The following is an 18226-nucleotide window of genomic DNA, read 5'->3' as shown; positions in this document are numbered from 1 at the left end:
AAATTAATATAAATGCTCTATGGAAAAGAACATAGCTCTATGAAAGTATATAATAAAGGAAACTGTTTCAAAGTAAGGGCTCAGGGAAGACTTCAAAAAAAAAAAAAATAGAAGGATTTCAAGGTGAGAAATGAAAGCTAAGAAAAATTTAGGTGACAGAAGTCCTTATGGGGGGTGGAGGGAGAGGCAAATACAGATAAAGACCCAGCAGTGGGAGGGATCACAGTACATTCAAGAAACAAAAAGGATAGTGTGGCTAGAGGCAGAGACCAAGAAAAGGAGTAAGAGGCCAAAGAGGAGAGGGGCCAGATCATAAAGTTCAGCCCATTTTAGTATTTTAGTCCTCATACTAGTCTTTACTTTTAACTGTAAAGTGAAAAATGCCTGTTTCTAATTCAAGTTCTACTTTTGCAACATCTTTGCTGTTAATGAAAGCATCACAAATAACTGCTTGAAGAAAAAGCCAGAGTGATCTTTGTTACTTGCGGCAAAAATAGATTGCCAGTTTTTTTAATTAAATTCATTTTAAGATCATTTAAAAGAGGGCAAAAATCACCACCCACTCAAAATAAAAGATTTCTATCTAAGAAGCTGAGGAGTTTTGTTCTGAGCCTTCTTCTGCTTTGATCATTTTGCTTTTAAAGTGTAGTACTCAAACTAAATACAAAGAGGAATCAATATCAAAAAATTAAATAGGAAATACTCCTTTCCAATATTTGTATCCCTACTAAATTCCATCCATTCCATTTTCCTAACTGTTTAGTCATTTTAAATTGTGACTAACACCAAATATTTAATAAAATAATATAGTTGACATAGTTTGAAAATCTGGGGCAGTGCCCACCTCATCATAGTTATTAATTTTTTTTTAATTCCTTTTACCATTATAGTCCCTCACCCCTCTCCATGTAATACTCAGTGACATAATTATATTATTTCCCCATTTCTAGTGATTAATAAAAATATTAACATTCAAAAAAAGTTATCGTAAATTTACTCAGAACAAAAATACTTGACTTTGCACTGAAATCAAAATATTAAGACACACTCTTTTTGGTGATTTCTAAATATCAATAGTCAAGTTGGTACACAGATAAAATAAAACAAAATTCACTACCTACACTGAAATAAGATCTCAATGGCTGAGAGATTGAGGAATTTGAATTTTTTTTTTTTTGTCAGCCATCACCTCTTGTGGAAATAATTTAACAGAAGAAATTAGTTATAATGAAAATGAGAGCAAATAAGGTTGAACTTCTATGCCAAACATGCTAGTTTTTCAAGATGAAAGATAACACACATGCCTCTCTCTAGTCAACCCACACATCTCAAAATATTTTTATATACTTCAAAAAATGAAGATTCACACTTACAAAGTCTTCACAGTTCACAATTTCTAGTTAAGTATTTTCAAATGACTATAAATCAAATTTGAATATATGTAAGACATGAAATCTATCAAGATATGAAATATGAAGTTTCTTCCTAAATGACCCATTTTTTAAATTGTCATACCTGAGTAAAATAATTGTATACTTTTCATCTAACTTATCTTCATAATTTATTACATTTTGTCTTTGTTGTTCCATATGAACATTAAAAATAATGACTCAAACATCTAAACTTACAGCTGTAGCTAATTTCCCTAACACTAGGAAGAGAAAATTAGCAGAAGCATAGCAGAATCTTTGCCAATCATTTGCTCCCTCTAAAGAAAGGAACAACAATGCTTCTCTGAGTGGTGTTATAGAACATTAGCTTGGAAGTAGCAAAGGAGAACAGAATTCATATCAATTAAAGCTGAGAATTTTTGTCCCTACAAAGAAGCAATGCCATCTTTCTATCATATCCATCCATACATCCATATATGTATCTCTGTCTTTCTACTACATCTTCAGACTACAGTTCAGTAATTGTATGTTTTTATGTGAGAGCTATACTTTAAATTCACATACACACATGCTGTGTTACAGACTGTTAACATTGAAGTATTCCCACTTAATATACCTATGTGTCAAGGAGAGAGAAAGAGATTCAAAATAACAGTCAAAAATTAAAAAGTACCCTTTCATTAGTTTTAGAAGATTTCAGGAAACCAACTCAATTTGAAAAGTTTATACTGCTTTTTCTGTATAAATTGTATTACATGGAAACAAAAAAGGTGACAAGAGAAAGTTCTTTATAGAAGTCCAACTAATAAATGAAGACAAAATGATAAAATTAGGATAAGATCATCAATGGCTGCTAAAACCATTAGGTGAAAGGTGACAGGAAATTTTACAATGGATGGATTAGGCTGACAATACTGGAGCCTAGTGATCAGTCTTAACACAGAGAGGGAAGCAAACACTATTGCCTTGCGATATTATGGAAAAGAAGTATGAAGTATTCCTTCAAAAAATTAAACCCAAGTCTGATCAAGCCTCTGGATTTAACCACCAGCCTATAAGAAACTGGACTCATAAGAAATACTGTGGACCGAAGAACACATTAGACACCACAAAGATTCAGTCAGCAAAACCCAAAATGTGAAAATTTCTATACGGCAAATAACTTTTTTTTTTAATGCTTCTTTATTTCTGAGAGAGAGTGTGAGTGGGGAAGGTGGAGAGACAGAGAGAGAGACAGAGACAGAGACAGAATCCGAAGCAGGCTCCAGGCTCTGAGCTGTCAGCACAGAGCCCAACGTGGGGCTCAAACCCACAGACCACAAGATCATGACTTGAGCCAAAGTCAGACACTCAACTGACTGAGCCACCCAGGCACCCCGGCAAATAACTTTATTTATCACACAAAATTATGGGGGGGGGGGGGGGGGGACAGAGAGAAAAAGAACTATATGTTAAAAGATACTTAAGAAATATATTAAACGCAGCATTTGGATCTTGTTTAGATCTTAAACAAATCAACTGTATTAAAAAGAGGTAAAACCCCTCATGAGACAATTGTAAAAATCTTAATACTAGTTGGACATTTAATTATATTAAAGAATTATTAATTTTTAGGTGTGATTGATAGTGTTGTTATAGTAAAGCAACAAAAAATATGTCTCTTTTAGAGATACATACATATGAACACATACATATATTTACAGAAAAATTTGATATGATATACAAGAACTGTTTCAAAATAATTTGGAAGCACTGGTGTAAGATGAAATAAAATTGGCCATGTTTTAACTGTTGAAATGGGTGACTGGTGCATAAAGATTCATCATACCACTCTATTTTTATATATGTTTTTAAATGCTCATCTAAAAGTTTGAAAAAAATACAGAATTGTCCTTCATAGACAGTTAACCTCTGAGGTGTTCTTATTTAGCATACTAATTGAGCTCACCTACCCATGAGGCACTATTGCAGTTACAGAGACACAGTATAATAAGAGACAAGCACTTAAAAATTCCCTACAAAAAAGCAACTGGCAGATGAAATAGAATTATTAAGTGAAAGCACATAATTCCAGAGATTTACCAACAGCAGTTGACAAATATGAACATGAACAATAAAGTGGGTTGTGGTTTGTTTTTTTGTGGGTTTTTTTCTTTTTTTTTGTAATCATCTCTCATCCCTTCCGTCTGATCCATAGCTTGCCAGTATTACTAGAGTAGCAAGTCAAAGTGAAAATATTGCCTATTTATAGGAATTCCTTCTTTCTATACAATGATTTTATATTTGGCAATTTTTGGTTCCCTCCTTTAGGATGCCTCAAAATCAAAATTATGACAAATATATTCAGCTACTCTCCAGCTTATTTAACTTTTTACTACAATATAACAAAAATCATTTAATTACAGTAAAACAAAACTGAGCAAAGAAAAAAAATTAAAAACAACAGCTTGAGAACTTTCCATGTAATCTTGGGTATCAAGGTCAAAATGTCCTTCTATAAAAATTTAAGTAATAATGGTAAACTGTAACACTTGAAATTGGTATATTGTGCTAGCCCAGTAAATACTGTTCATTTCCTACAAATAGAAACTATGACAGAGAATTATAGACTTCTTTTAAAACTTAATTGGAAATTTCATACATAAAAAATTAAGTCATTATAAAAATATGAATCTACTTATATATACATTTATAAGCAGTGGTTTAAACATTTCAAAACAAAATACAAAACTATAGTTGTTCTTTATCATTGTTTTAATCTATAATTTTAAAGGATCTGTTAAAATACTAAAATTCTCTTTACTAATATTTTAGCATAACTGAGCACTGGATAGGAAACAATGAAAGAAAGCACTTACAAAAGATATCTATCATGTAAAGAAATAAACAGATATTACTTGTAGAATGAGCCATTCCATTTTTTTTTTTTTTTCATGAAAAAGAAGAGGCTAGTCATTAATTTCTAGGTCACAACAGAGGAGCAAGTAACATTAGATGGAAAAAACAAAAAAACTGTTCAACAGAAATACAATTTTGACCACACCACCTCACTCCCCATGAAAGACTTTTAGTTCCAAACAGCATGAATGAAAAAACTGAAATATATAGAGCAGTTGTAACCCACTTATAAAGCTTATATTGGGATATAAGAGTAATTAGGGAATAACAATGAATAACTGGTGTTATTCAATGCATTTTTCTGATTTGGGGATATATTTTGGTGTCTGATATCTCTGAAAACACCCAACTGTGAGTTATCTGATAATCCAATTCAACCCTACACTGTTATATGAATATTCAAATAGAAGCAGCCAATATAAAGGCCAAGCCTTAATGCAGAGATGAGCAGACCCAACATTGGGCAATATAACCTGGTATCGCTACTGTTTTGTCAATTGTTCTGGCAGCAACAGAAATCCACCTCTATCTGAGAGGCAAAAAGTGTTTTAAAAGAACATTAGGTACTATATCCTTAGAAAAGTAACCAGCTAAAACAGCAACTAAGAAAGAAAATTAAATGAATGAAGCACTGGAAAAAAAGAGATCTACTAGCCATAAAATAACAGAGCTGAAGTATTCAATACCAGTTTCTTACAAACAAAAGAATAACTGAGACCCCAAAAGGAAGAGGCACATGGTCCTAGAACAAAAAAAAATCTGTCCTGTTGGGTCTCTAGTTCTATATTCTTTTCATTACACAGCACTACTTTCTCTATCAATGAATGATGTCTTAATCAGACCATTACTAAAATAATTTGCATTTATTTTGCTGAAAACCCTGAGCAAGCAGGTTAGATGTGTATGTCCCAATCAGCTTGTCCAATGATCCCATTATAACTTGAGGTAGAACTACTACCTTCACTTGCCCAAGGTCACATACGTTTTCAAGCAAAATCTGAAAACCCACGTTTTGCCTTCTTGAAAAAGAAAAATTCTGCCTAAAATGCAAACACTAAGGTGAATGTGTTCTCTTCACAGACAGAAAAGCCTAATTGGGCTGTTGTTTCCCATAGATTTGTCCACTGGAATTCCATACTAGACTTCTTGTTCTAAACTCACAGTATCCTGTACAGTTCCATCAATCGAAGACCATAACCTGTGAAATTAGCATGTTCCAAGTCCCTTTCATAAAGTTACCTTTCTTTCTCAAATGTTAAAAATCCTGAAAAGCACCTTATTTCTTCTAAACTTTACATCCAGAGCAATGAGTGCTAATTCAGAAGTAAACATAATAAGTATCTATTAAATCTATTACATTGTTTTTTAAGAATTTCTTGCATCTATTTTTTTAATACTTAAAATTTCACTTATATTCTAACACATATCTTGACTCAAACAATCTATGCTATACTCTTATTAAATCATAAAGACTTTGACAGTAAATTTTGTAATACAAATATTTTACATGTAGACATAATACCATACTATACAAAACATATACTCTTCTCTAAAACTCTGTGAAATACTAGTTTTTCTTTGATCTTCCTAACGCACTTTCAACTATATCCAATCCTTACAATAACTTAAAGAAATCCAATATAAATGAATCTAATCAAAACAAACTCAAAGGGCCACACCACCAAAGCACCAAATCCTTAATATTAATTACTCCAAGAACAACTATGGAATAGTTTTTTTTAAGTGTCATATTATAAATGTGGATTGTAACATGAATTATGTTAATATAATTTCCTAAATTTAAATAACACACAATAGGTTGCTAAAAACAATTAAATGCAACCAAGCAATTACTTCAAATAGCAAAAATGTCATCTGTTTACTGAATGCCAGTTATTCATTTCTGTCAAAATTGTCTCGCAGAAATCATAAATAAATGGGAACAGTATATACCTAAAAATGTTCTGAGAAACTTACCATCATTTTGGCTCTTGCCCTTCATCTCTTCCTTCCACGATAGGATGGTGTTCAGGGGAACATAGTCCCTTATGTATTCTTTGCGTCTCTCCTCTAAGGTCATCTTCAGTAAACGTTCTTGCAAAACAAAAGCAGAATCTCCATTTGTATTTAACTTTTAAATTCAGCAATTATTTTATAATTTAAACATTAATCATATAAACAAATCAAAGAATTAGTGTGGGCCTGAGAAACATCAAAATGAAAATCTAATGATTTCATATTTGACTGTTAAAAAGTGTTAAGTTAACACCATGTTACTGGGGCATGTGGGAGGGAGGGGGAATCAAAGCCTGATGAGGAAGACTTTTGTGATAGACCAAGAAATAAGTGAACTCTTTCAATCAACATCTACTAACAGTCTACTATGTGCCTGTAATGTTTATACACTGCAGGTACAAAGGTGATCCTTAAGCTTGAGGAGTTCACAAGACAAAACAGGAATGGATAATATACAAAATAACTGCTACATAAATAAAATACAAAATCCTAAGACAAATACATAGAAATGTTAAGAGCACAAGAAAGGCAGCTACCAAGGTATTTCCTTAATTCTAAAATGCCATCAACAATAAAACTACACTTTCAATGTAATATCTTTGTGGAGGTGATTAAACACAACTTGCAATATACATCTTGGTAAGATTAAAATATTCTTCAAATGCACCTTAGAATTATTAACAGTTGGTGTCACTTACAAAGAAGTCACTGTTCTTGGGGTGTCTGGGTAGCTCAGTCAGTTAAGTGTCCGGCTCTTGATTTCCACTCAGTTCATGATCTCACAGTTTGAGTTCATGCCCCACATCAGGCTCTGTGCTCCACACAGAGGCTGCTTAGGATCCTGTTCCCCTCTCTCACTCTGCCCCTTACCACCTCAAAATAAATAAACTTTAAAAAAAAAAAAAGCCCCTGTTCTTTATGAGTGGCAGGACTTCACACATACAATGAAAATAATCTTTCCAACAACTCAGCAAAATTAGTATTATTATTTTTTTAAGGATGGTTTTTTAAGTTTATTTATTTATTGAGAGAGAGTGTGCGCACACGTACAAGTGGAGAAGGGGCAGAGAGAGAATCCCAAGCAGGCTCCACACGGTCAGCAATGTGGTGCCTGACACAGGGCTTGAACTCAAGAACTGCAAGATCTGACCTGAGCCAAAATCAAGAGTCGGAGGCTTAACCAACTGAGCCACCCAGGCACGCTGGTAGTATTATTATTATTTTGTAGATAGGGAAATGAAGCACATCAATGTTCAGCACCTTGTCCAAAGCAAGAAAGCTTTCCATTCAAATCCAGTCACATATCTCCCTAAGTCAAAAACTAAAGCCTAAACTATTAGTCACTATAGTGTACTACTGTCACAGGAAAAGCTCTTCAAAAAAGGCGATGTGTTTCTGTATGCGAGCAGCCATGTATCATATACTTTACCAAAGGTCTACACAATGTAAAGAGATTGACAGTTGTACTCTCCAACTGTCTGTCAGCAGATTACAAGATGAATGGATTTAAGGATAGTACCTAGTTTCAGGTGTCTAACTCTCATAAAATAATCACTTTAAACGATTCTTTCACAGAAATAAACTGCCAAAGGTTTTAATATAAGTACAAGTGAATAAGAAATGGGGAGCCAACATTTGTCCTACTCCTAGAACTGGCTTTTCTTCAGCCACATTAAATGATAATAAGATATTTTAATTAGATATGATAAAACCAAATCACAACACTACAATACTCAAAGGACAATACTGTATTGAATGTAAGATGCCTAAAGGGTATTCGAGTTGAAATCAAGAATATGGAATTCAGGAAAGAGGTTTAGCTTAGAGATTTTGGAAATTATGACCCAAACTTCTGGTCCTAAAGGAAGTTAATAGGAAAAGGTAAGGGATGTGACCAAACCTAAAACAAAACAAAACAAAACAAAACACCATAATCAGGGAGTGTACACAAAGAGGAAACTTAAATGCAAATAAATAAAATGAAATAAAACTTAGATGTCACTGGACGTACCAGGTGAATCAAAGTGCCAGTGATGTAGAAACCGGCAAAGTTATAATAAGTATTAGAAGGGAAATACTGTCAATTGCTACAGGAAGATCAGGAAGAATAAAAATCAATAAGCCATTGGTGGAGTCTGAGTGGCTCAGTTGGTTAAGCATCTGACTCTTGATTTTGGCTCAGGTCATGATCTCCTGGTTTGTGGGATTGAGCCCCCATTGGGCTCTGTACTAACAGTGTGGAGCATGCTTGGGATTCTCTCTCCCTCTCTGTCCCTCTCTCCCTACCCACCTCAAAATAAACATTTTTTTTTTAAGTCCTTCCTTTAAGATAGGAACAGAACTGAAAAGACAAAGGACATGTAAAGAAATGGACAAATGAGACTACAGGGGAAGATATTATGGCTGTTCGTGTTATGTGACATGAATTTTCTCCGTGAATTAAAAGGAAATGTCATGTGTTTGTGTAGGAGAAGGGAGGGGGGTCTTGATGGCACAGGAAGCTTTAAGGAAATGATAAATTTGGAAGACTCACACAAAGGAGAAGGGATGACTAGCACTTACCAAAACACTACTAAAAAGTTCAGATCACTAATACAGAAATATTACATCATCAGTGATCAGGTTGAGAGATATTTTGAAGCAACTCACAGTTTTAGTAAGTGTCAGAAGGTAATACGGGAAGGCAACCTGGCCTCCGTGATTCCATTTATTTAAACATTTAAGTATGGACACTTAGAACAGAAATAAGATCAATAATAAGAAAATAAAACAATGAGATAATTTATGTCTCAGTTCTTAAAATTGTAATACACATTAAGTGGTTTTAAATTATAGCTCAAAACAGTTTATTTAACACATGTGGACTTGAGAAGTCCTTAGTTATTTGTTTCAACAATGAAACATACTGAGGACCACAGACATCTATACAGTTTCTTTAGCATTACACAAAACTTGTCCTTAATGCTTCACCTTTACAATGAATCTCTGCTCTATGAACCAAGCATATAAGTAGGCAGACCTACGATTAGATGGCATACTGAGTAAAAGTATGTTTACAGAATGCCCTGACATTTCAATGAGGTGGGTAAGCCTTCCTTTAGATTTAAGTAACAGCTGCAAAAATATACTACCAGCCTCACAAGTGCAATGAAAGAAAAAAAGTCATGCACCCCATCAGCTTCTTTAATAGTAACAACCATACTGGAAATCCTTAGCTCCTTCTTTTTAAATATTAAATATTCCAAAAATAGACATCCTGATAAACTGAGACATACATTAAAGTCTTCAAATCACAATGTTTTTCCTTTAACATTAAACTTCATGCAAAAATAGTTAGTTTTAGACAGGAGAAATTTACTTTGTTAGATACCTTTAATTGTGCATTTACTTCTTTATTTAGAAAATATTAATTTGGTTGTACTTTCCCCTACTGTTAGAAGAAAAAAAAAAAAATCAAGACATCAAAGATTCTAAAATGTCTGCTCTTCACAGTCCAAATATGTAGGTGTTAAATGAAGGAACCATTGTAACATTGTTACTTTAGGAACATTATTATGACAGAAAAATAGTTCCTAAGCAATAATCATTACTTCATCAATAAATTATGTACTGAAAACAATCTCCATGATTTCCACTATTTTGCCTTATTAACAACACAAAACTAACATTCCAAGACCATCGACAAAAATGGGCACAGACGATCTTTCAATGCTTACAAGGTAAATCATTGTTAAAAGTGTGTTGAAACTAAAGTAACTACTACTGCAAAAACAAAGATTATTTTACACTAATTTATATCTACCAGGCTATTATTTTCAACAGCATTTGTTTTGTGACACCAGAATTTTTACTTCTATTTAAGCCCATGATCATTAAGATAGAATTAAATGACATACAACCCAATCTTTCAATATTTTAGAGACCATTTTACTTGGATTGTTCAATTAAATGAACTCTTCCCAGTAGTTCATTTAAAAAAGAATCCTTTCTTCATCCCCTTCCTCGGAATTATTTTAAGTAGGCCTTACATAAAGGATTCTTTTTCCACATTCATTCTCTTCCTTATGTCCACTGTTTGGCCTTAGTGTTCATAAAAGCCAGAGCTTGCAATAATAATCTACAAGTTTTAAGAGCTATTTTCAAGCAAATCAACTTTCAACCTAGTCACTCCATTATCCTTCTAATAAAAAGATAGGATTCTTCGGAGAAATTTGCACTTCCCTCACCTGACCTCACTCTGGTACACAGGTTTAATCTATGTTAGCAGTAGCAATGCAAGTTCTCTTTGCTACTCTTCTGTAAAAAGCTACAGTGTGAAAAGAATGAAACAACTCCAGACACTAAAGTTTTATCTCAGATTTATCTAATTATGATGCCAGAGAAAAAGGGAGAGGAAGAGAGAAGAGAGGGTTGGTTCGCACACTTGTCTTACAGAAATCAGTGCCACTGTCAATCTAGCTGATTTGGATGAGCTTTGATGTGCACAAAATTCAGAGGGAAGCTCATTCATGGAGAGCGGTATCAGTTTCACAACCTTACTCTGAGCAGCTTCAGATTACGAATGGGGATGAAATACAGAGAAACACACTGCAGAGAAAGCCCATTCAGACTTCTCTGAAAGCTCTTATCCTCGCGGACAAGACGCCCGTTTTCAGTTTCCCCTAGAGTTCCAGGTTTCCAAAGTCACACTGCGGCGCAGAAGGAAGAGGCCTGGAGACGGGGTAAACGCCCGAAAGAGCAGACACTCTACTAGCTAGGGGGTGGGGGGCTAGAGGCGAGGAGTGAATAGTTGAGGGTCAGCTGGGCGCGAAGGCGCAGCAGCTGCAGCAGCTAATGTGCCCGCCGGCGGGCACGTGTGCCTGGGACAACCTGGCCAGGAGTCCAAAAGTCCCAGCTGGGGTCCCAGGAGAGGGTGGGGGACCTGAACAAGTTGTGCTGCGGCCCAGGAACTGCCGCTCAGGGGTCTCCGCCACCAGCCAGGCGCAGGCAGCCCCGCATGGGAAGAAGGTGACCGGGCGCGGCAGGCAGCAGAGGGGCGTGCGCCCACACGTGTGCGAGCTGCAGGTGCCCGGGGGCGGCGCGTGCACGCCGGTAAGCGCGCGCGTGTGCGCGTGTGTACACACGGACACGCGAGGGAGGCGGCACCGGCCGGGCAGGCGCGAGACGGGAGCTCGGGCGGGGGGCGCCGCGGCACACACAGCCCTGACCCCCACCCCCACCCGACTCCCACCCCCCACAGCCCCAGGACTCGACGGGCCAGTTACCTTTCTCCTCTCTCCACACCTTTTTCTTCTTGTTGCTGGGGTACATGTTGCCGTGGGGGTGGCTGGCTTTAAGCTGCAAGTTCCCCAGGCTCACGGGCAAACAGGGTGTGTGTGGAGTGGGAGGGGTGGGAGGGGACACTCGGGAGGAAAAAAGTGCAAGAGGCTCCGAGTCCCGCGCCGCTCGCCAGTCGCTTCTCTCAACCCGCGCTCCGCTTCGGCTCCCACCCGCCTCAGCCCCGCGGCCGCCGCCAAAGCAGCACCTCAGCGCCTGTCAACTAGGTCACGCCTCGCGCTAACCTAACACCCGCGCAGGCCCCGCCTTCCAGCCGCTAGCCAGCGACGCCTCCCATTGGCTGCACCGCCCGCCGCTCTCCGCTTTCCAGTCACCGCGCGCCCCTACTTCGGCCCCAGGGCGCACGCGCAGGCGCAGGCTCGGGCCCGACGCCGAGGACGTTGGGGAGCTAGAGGGGGCGGAGCCAGGGCGCGAGGGGGCTGGAGATGGCCTCGCGTTTTAGGGGGCGGGGCGTGGAACGGACGCCTGGGAGGAGCGTGAGGCTGTTGGCGCTACACCAGGCTTCGCGCCGCTAGGAGGACCTGAGGGCGTGGCCAAGGGCCAGGTGCGCCAGGTGACTGGCTAACCAGCCGGCGAAATCAGCCTGCGGAACTGGAAGATGTGAAGGTAAGAGGAGAATTGAGTCAGCGCGAATTGTTCGTGTCTACTCCAACTGGCCAGTCTGAATGGATTTTACCAGATAATCTGAAGCTTTCCTCTTGGTGAGTAAATTATAACCAAAAAAAGTGAAAGGATCGGGAAATAGCTCGTCAAACTTTAGTAAAAATTAGTTTTCACTGGAGTTCTGTGAAGTTTGCAAAGAACAAAGATAAACTGAACTACTCAAGGAACTGAAAATTAGTGGGCAACCAACATGTTACGTTGGAAACAAAAATCTGATATCAAAGCAGATCAACCAGAACCAGGTCATCTTATCCTTTTGTTCCTTCTCCAGTTGCTTCAACTCAAGGCACTGGGTTAAAGGACTGGCTTGATTCTGAGTAATACTTACCTGTTGGTGTTCTGAAAATACAGTTCAGGTGGAGCCAACCAAAAAAGTAGGGTGATCCAAAATTTAGATCCTCTCCCCAAATGCATTACATTGCTAAATATTAGACCATCCACAAGGCTGATTTGGTGGATGTAGTGAATCCACATTTATTTGACAATTGGGGTGCTGTTTTATGTATTGTACTTAAGCCAGGTGTGTAAGAGCTAATATTTGCAACACATTTTTTAATAATAAAAAAAGGAAGAAAGAAAGGCCCTGTTAAGAATTGTAAAAAAATGAAATGTTTTGAGTAACAGAACACTCATGAATATGATTCATCACATACTAATGTAATGATTTTTATTTTAATAATGCCTCTGCTTCTCTTTTTCTTTTAATGCTGTGAAATACATAAAAATTCATTTGGCTGGGAGAAATAAGGGAGGCTTCAAGAAGGAAGTGACATTTGGGCTAGTAATAAAAATATGCACTTATTTTTTGGCAATGGAAATAAAAGAAGGGCTCTGCTTCAAGATACATTACAAAGGTAGAATCAATAAACATTGGTAATGGAATAGATTTTGGGAACAGAATGAAGAAGAGAAAGAAGAGTTTCATGGGTTAGTTTAGGAGGAGGATGGCAATATTATTAATATTAGGCAATTAAGAGCAGTTGCAGATATTGTGGGAAATATATTGAGTTCTTATTTAGAAATGCTAATTGTGAAGTGTCTGCTGGAAAGTGCATCATACTGGGCACTATCTTTTTTGTTACAAGAGAGAACCCGTTTCCACCCCAACCTAGAGTTCATCTGTGCTTTCTTAGGAACCTTAAATATGCTACTGATTATTCTTTATTTCATGTCAACTCAAGGAACTAGAACCATACATCAACTTTTAAACTTTCTCAAGTCTCTGTCATGATAAAAAAAAAAAAAAAAAAAAAAATCGCCCTGCTACTCCACAACACCTTCCAGCTACTGCATCTCCTTTCTTTCCAAATGGTTGTCAATACCTGCTGTGTCAGTTTCCTTACATCCCACTTTCAATTTTTCAGTCCCCTCTCTTCTAGGTTCTTTCCTATTAACTAACTGAAATAGCTCTTGCTAAGGTGACCAGTGACCGTCACATGCTGTGTAATCGTCATTTTTCAGTCTTTCTCTTCCAAGATCTCTTGGCAGCATTTAACACTCTTGACCTCTCATTCTTCCTTGCAGCATCCTTTTCCTTCAGTTTTTCTCACCCTTTTGAGATTCCCCCTGTATGGCCATTCCTTCTCAGTTTCCTTTACTGGCCCATCTTCCTTTGCAGCCATTACATTTTGGAGTTCATTAAGACTTAGTCTTATCCCCTTATCTCTTTTCACTATATACTCTTTTTTTTTAACAACTTTATCCGTATTCATGGTTCAGTTATTTTTTTTTTAATTTTTTTTTTCAACGTTTATTTATTTTTGGGACAGAGAAAGACAGAGCATGAACGGGGGAGGGGCAGAGAGAGAGGGAGACACAGAATCGGAAACAGGCTCCAGGCTCTGAGCCATCAGCCCAGAGCCCGACGCGGGGCTCGAACTCCCGGACCGCGAGATCGTGACCTGGCTGAAGTCGGACGCTTAACCGACTGCGCCACCCAGGCGCCCCCATGGTTCAGTTATAATAGTGATTTTCAACCAGGGGAAGTTTCGCCCTGTAGGGAACACTGACAATGTCTGGAGACATTTCTAGTTATTGCAACTGAGAAAAGAATGCTATTGGCATCTAGTGGGAAGAGGTCAAGGATGTTGCTAAGCATCCTAAAGTGCATGGTTCAGCCCCCCACAACAAATCATCTGGCCCAAAATGTCAACACTGCTGAGATTGGCAATCCGGGTTATACCAATGACTGCCAAATTTATTATTTTCGATAAAAATTTCTTCTTGAACTTTAGACCTATATGTGCTACCATATACTGTATCACAACTTTAAGAGGCAGCATTATGCACTGGCTAAAAGGTATTTGAAGCCAGACCATCTGGATTCAAATCCTACGTTTACCCTTATTGACTTTGTGACCCTTGCTTGGCAAGTTACTCAAAGTCTCTACACCTTGCTTATTTAAATTATTATATGGAGATGGTAATATAGTATCTACCTTGATTGATGTGAGGATTGAATGCATTAAAACACATAAAGTGACTACCACCTAGTAAATGTGGCAAAGATGATCACTAATACAATTTTCTTTCTCTTGGCCCATAGAAAAATGATATTTCCCAGCCTCCCCCGAAGTTAGATAGGATGTGTAACTGTATGCTGAGTGGGTTATAAGGCAAAAGTGATGTATGCCATTCCAGGCCATCAAATCTTTTGTACACTTATGCATATTCTCTCTTTTCTTTTCATGGTGATCTCAGAAGCAGCATGTCAAGAAGGAAGGAGCGTGGATCCCTGAGTGATCACTGCTTGAAGGAGTATCTCAAGGATCCAAGGAATACCACATCAAGCTATGATATAAACAAAACACTTTTATTATGTTACAGCATTGGTATTTAGAGGGTATTTGTTTTAGCATTAACTATTCTGATAAAATACCATTATCATTGAAAAGTGTTAAATATTAATATTTACTCTCTCAAAAGTACCTGAAATGTACCATGTACCACACTGAGCTCATGATCTTTCCCCCACACTTAGACTTCTTCCAGTGTCTCTTATCTCTTTGAATGGCTCATCACCCATTCAGTTGAACAATCTAGAAACCTAAACACTATCCCTGATACCTCTTATAACTTTATTCTCATTTCAAATGAACTGCTATACCTTCTCAATTTTATCTCCTGTATCACTCTTGAATTGCTCACCTTTCCAATGACACTGCAATAAGCTCAGTGTGAATTTTAACTGGACTACTACAAAGACTTCTTAAGTGGCCCCCGTGTCTTCTCTTGCCCCTCTTATGTCCATTCTATCCCCTGCATCACATTTTCAAATGTGATCATGTTGTGAAATGTGATCATGTTGTAAATCACTGTTGTAAATTATTCAATGACTTTCTAGTGGTCTTTGTAATGGACTTCATTGTATTCCCCCAAAGTTTATTTATTGAAATCTTAGCTGACAGTGTTATTATATGTAGAGACCGGGTGCTTAGGAGATAGTTAAGGTTAAATGAGATCATAAGGGTGAGACCCTAATCCAGTAGGACTGTGGCCTTATAAGAAGAGGAAGATATATGTACATATATATATAATATTATATATACATTATATATTATTATATTGTATATTATATAATATATATTATATTGTACATGATTATATCATATATTATATTAATATGTATTATATTTTATATATATTATATATTATATATTATATATTATATATTATATATTATATATATATATGTATATCCACTCTTGCTCCTCCTCCTCCTCCCCCCTTCCCCCTATACATGCCATGTGAAGACACAGTGAGAAGGTGCCCATCTGCAATATGGGACAAGAGCCTTTGCCATAACCAGGCTATGCCAGCATTCTGAACTGTGAGAAAATTAATTTCTGTTGTTTAAGTCACCCAATCTATAGCCTTTTACTATTGCAGCCCAAGCTGACTTATACAGTCTTATAAAAACTAAATCATTAAGAATAGAAGGCTCATCACCTACCAATTCTCCTTACCCCCACCACCCAATTTCTGGTTTCATGCATACCAACCATAGAGCTTTTCACTTCCTTGAACACATCTTATTCTCACCATATGGTCTATTCACATGTTTGCCACTGTAACTGAGACATGATTTGCTTAGTGAACCCATTCTTTTTTTTTAACTGTTCTTTTTTTTTAATGTTTGTTTATTTATTTTGAAAGAGAGAGAGTACACATGAGCAGGTGAGGGGCAGAGAGAGAGAAAGAGAGAGAATCCCAAGCAGGAAACTGACACGAACTGTGAGATCATGACCTGAACTGAAATCCAGAGTGGGACGCTTAACTGACTGAGCCACCCAGGCACCCCTTAGTGGACCTACTCTTATTCTTATTCTTATTAAGCTCAAAAATCACTCCTTGGCAAAGCCTTCCCTAACACTGACCCCACCTGAGCCCTACCCACGTGTTCTTTTATATGCCCTCAGTGCTCATTTACTTCCCTATATAGCATTTTTTACACTTTGAAATTATAAATATATTTGAGTGATTCTTTTGTTAATATTTATCTTTCACTCTGGACTCTCTTTCACTCTCTGAGGACAGGAAGTATATCTCTTTGCCCACAGAGAATGACACAATGCCGGATACAAAATAGATTCTCAATAAAAATTATTGAATGAGAAGAATGAGCGTCCATACAGAGATGTTGGTAAAACTGAGGAAGAGCACATGAGACCAAAAGAGGTTACCTTGGGGAGGCCATAATTTTAAAGCAAAGACTAAGAGAGTAACTGACAAGTGAAATTAACGAATGCCTGAAAAAGAATGGCATACATCATTAGCATATAGTAGGTATTCAATAAGTGAATGAATAGGTGAGGAAGTGATAGAATGAGTGAAAAATTGTGTTCAAGCAAGTAGAAAAATATTTGCAGCTCAATTTTCAGAGAAACCAAAAATATGTTTTCAAGAAGATGTTTGTGGTTAGAAATATCAGATATCTCACAGATCAAGTAGGATGAGAACTGAGAAAAGATCATTGAATTTATAGTCTATGTAAATCAGTGAAAATAAAAACAAGTAGTTGAAGAAAAAGTGAAAAGCAATGAGAAGTGATTGTGGTCTGTTTTGTTTTAATGTTTAGAGATTAAAGGATAAGTAAAGTACATAGTAGTTGGAAGGACACCAGAGTCAAGGGAAAATTTTTCTAAGAGACATGAAATGAAATGAAAAGTGTTTAAATTAAGAAGATTGGTGACAAAAGATTGAGACAAAAGAGAGAAAAGAAGGACAAATGTCAGAAATACTAGAAAAAGATAAAGCAAATGTGGATAGAATCAAAAGTGAGGGAAGTCTTGGACTTGGAGTATAGAAAAAGCATTTCATCTTTTGTGATGAATTTGAAAAAAGAATGAAGATTCAAAAAAAATTTTAATGAAAAGAAAGTAGAGGGAAGATAGGTCCAATGAGTTCAGTTCAGTGAAAGTAGGAGGCAAAATCATCTGCTGAAAGATACTGATAAATCTGGATCCAAATGGGGAATGCAAAAAATATTTGGAAAATGTTTAACAGATTATATTTAAGAGTTTAAATAAATTATATTTAGGCAATTTTTAAAAGTACAGAAGTTAGGAAAGTCCCATTTTGAAGTCCCTTGGTGAAAGGAAAAGATACTAGGGAATAGACAGAATAATGGTCCCAAAGATTTCCAGGATCTAATCTCTGGAACCTGTGAATGTTACCTTATTTGGCAGAAGGGACTTGCAGATGTGACTGAGGATCTTGAGATGGGGAGATTATCCGATATTATCATGGTTGGCCCTAAATGTAATCACAAGTGTCCTTGTAAGAGGAAGACAGAGAGAGATTAAAGCATTGGGAAACTAACAAAGGGAGTAAACCTGGAAATTCAAGGCAATAAATATGTCTATTTCTGAAGTAATTACCTGTACACACTGTAAATGTTGGATATATTTTAGGCATAATTT

The 18226-nt window shown here is 37.0% G+C and overlaps 2 protein-coding genes across 2 annotated transcripts in view; one reads left to right on the top strand and one right to left on the bottom strand.

The window, feature by feature from the left end:
• Positions 1-11855, bottom strand: part of MACROD2 (mono-ADP ribosylhydrolase 2) — a 2049910-nt gene extending 2038055 nt beyond the window's left edge. The window contains exons 1-2 of the mRNA XM_040447744.1: positions 11570-11855; positions 6267-6383 (exon numbers count right to left, since the gene is read on the bottom strand). Coding sequence (XP_040303678.1) covers positions 6267-6383; positions 11570-11615 — 163 coding nt within the window. The 5' untranslated portion in view covers positions 11616-11855. The remainder of the gene's footprint in view (positions 1-6266; positions 6384-11569) is intronic.
• A 352-nt stretch (positions 11856-12207) lies between these two features.
• SEL1L2 (SEL1L2 adaptor subunit of SYVN1 ubiquitin ligase) overlaps positions 12208-18226 on the top strand; it is a 123998-nt gene continuing 117979 nt past the window's right edge. Inside the window, exon 1 of the mRNA XM_040447740.1 lies at positions 12208-12248. The gene's annotated coding sequence lies outside the window, so the exon portion shown is untranslated. The remainder of the gene's footprint in view (positions 12249-18226) is intronic.

Source organism: Herpailurus yagouaroundi, unplaced genomic scaffold (assembly GCF_014898765.1).
Source record: "Herpailurus yagouaroundi ecotype Mexico unplaced genomic scaffold, PumYag 196, whole genome shotgun sequence".
In the NCBI taxonomy this organism is placed as follows: domain Eukaryota; kingdom Metazoa; phylum Chordata; class Mammalia; order Carnivora; family Felidae; genus Herpailurus; species Herpailurus yagouaroundi.
The sequence above is the reverse complement of the archived record's forward strand: the minus strand, read 5'-3'. Positions and strand labels throughout refer to the sequence as shown.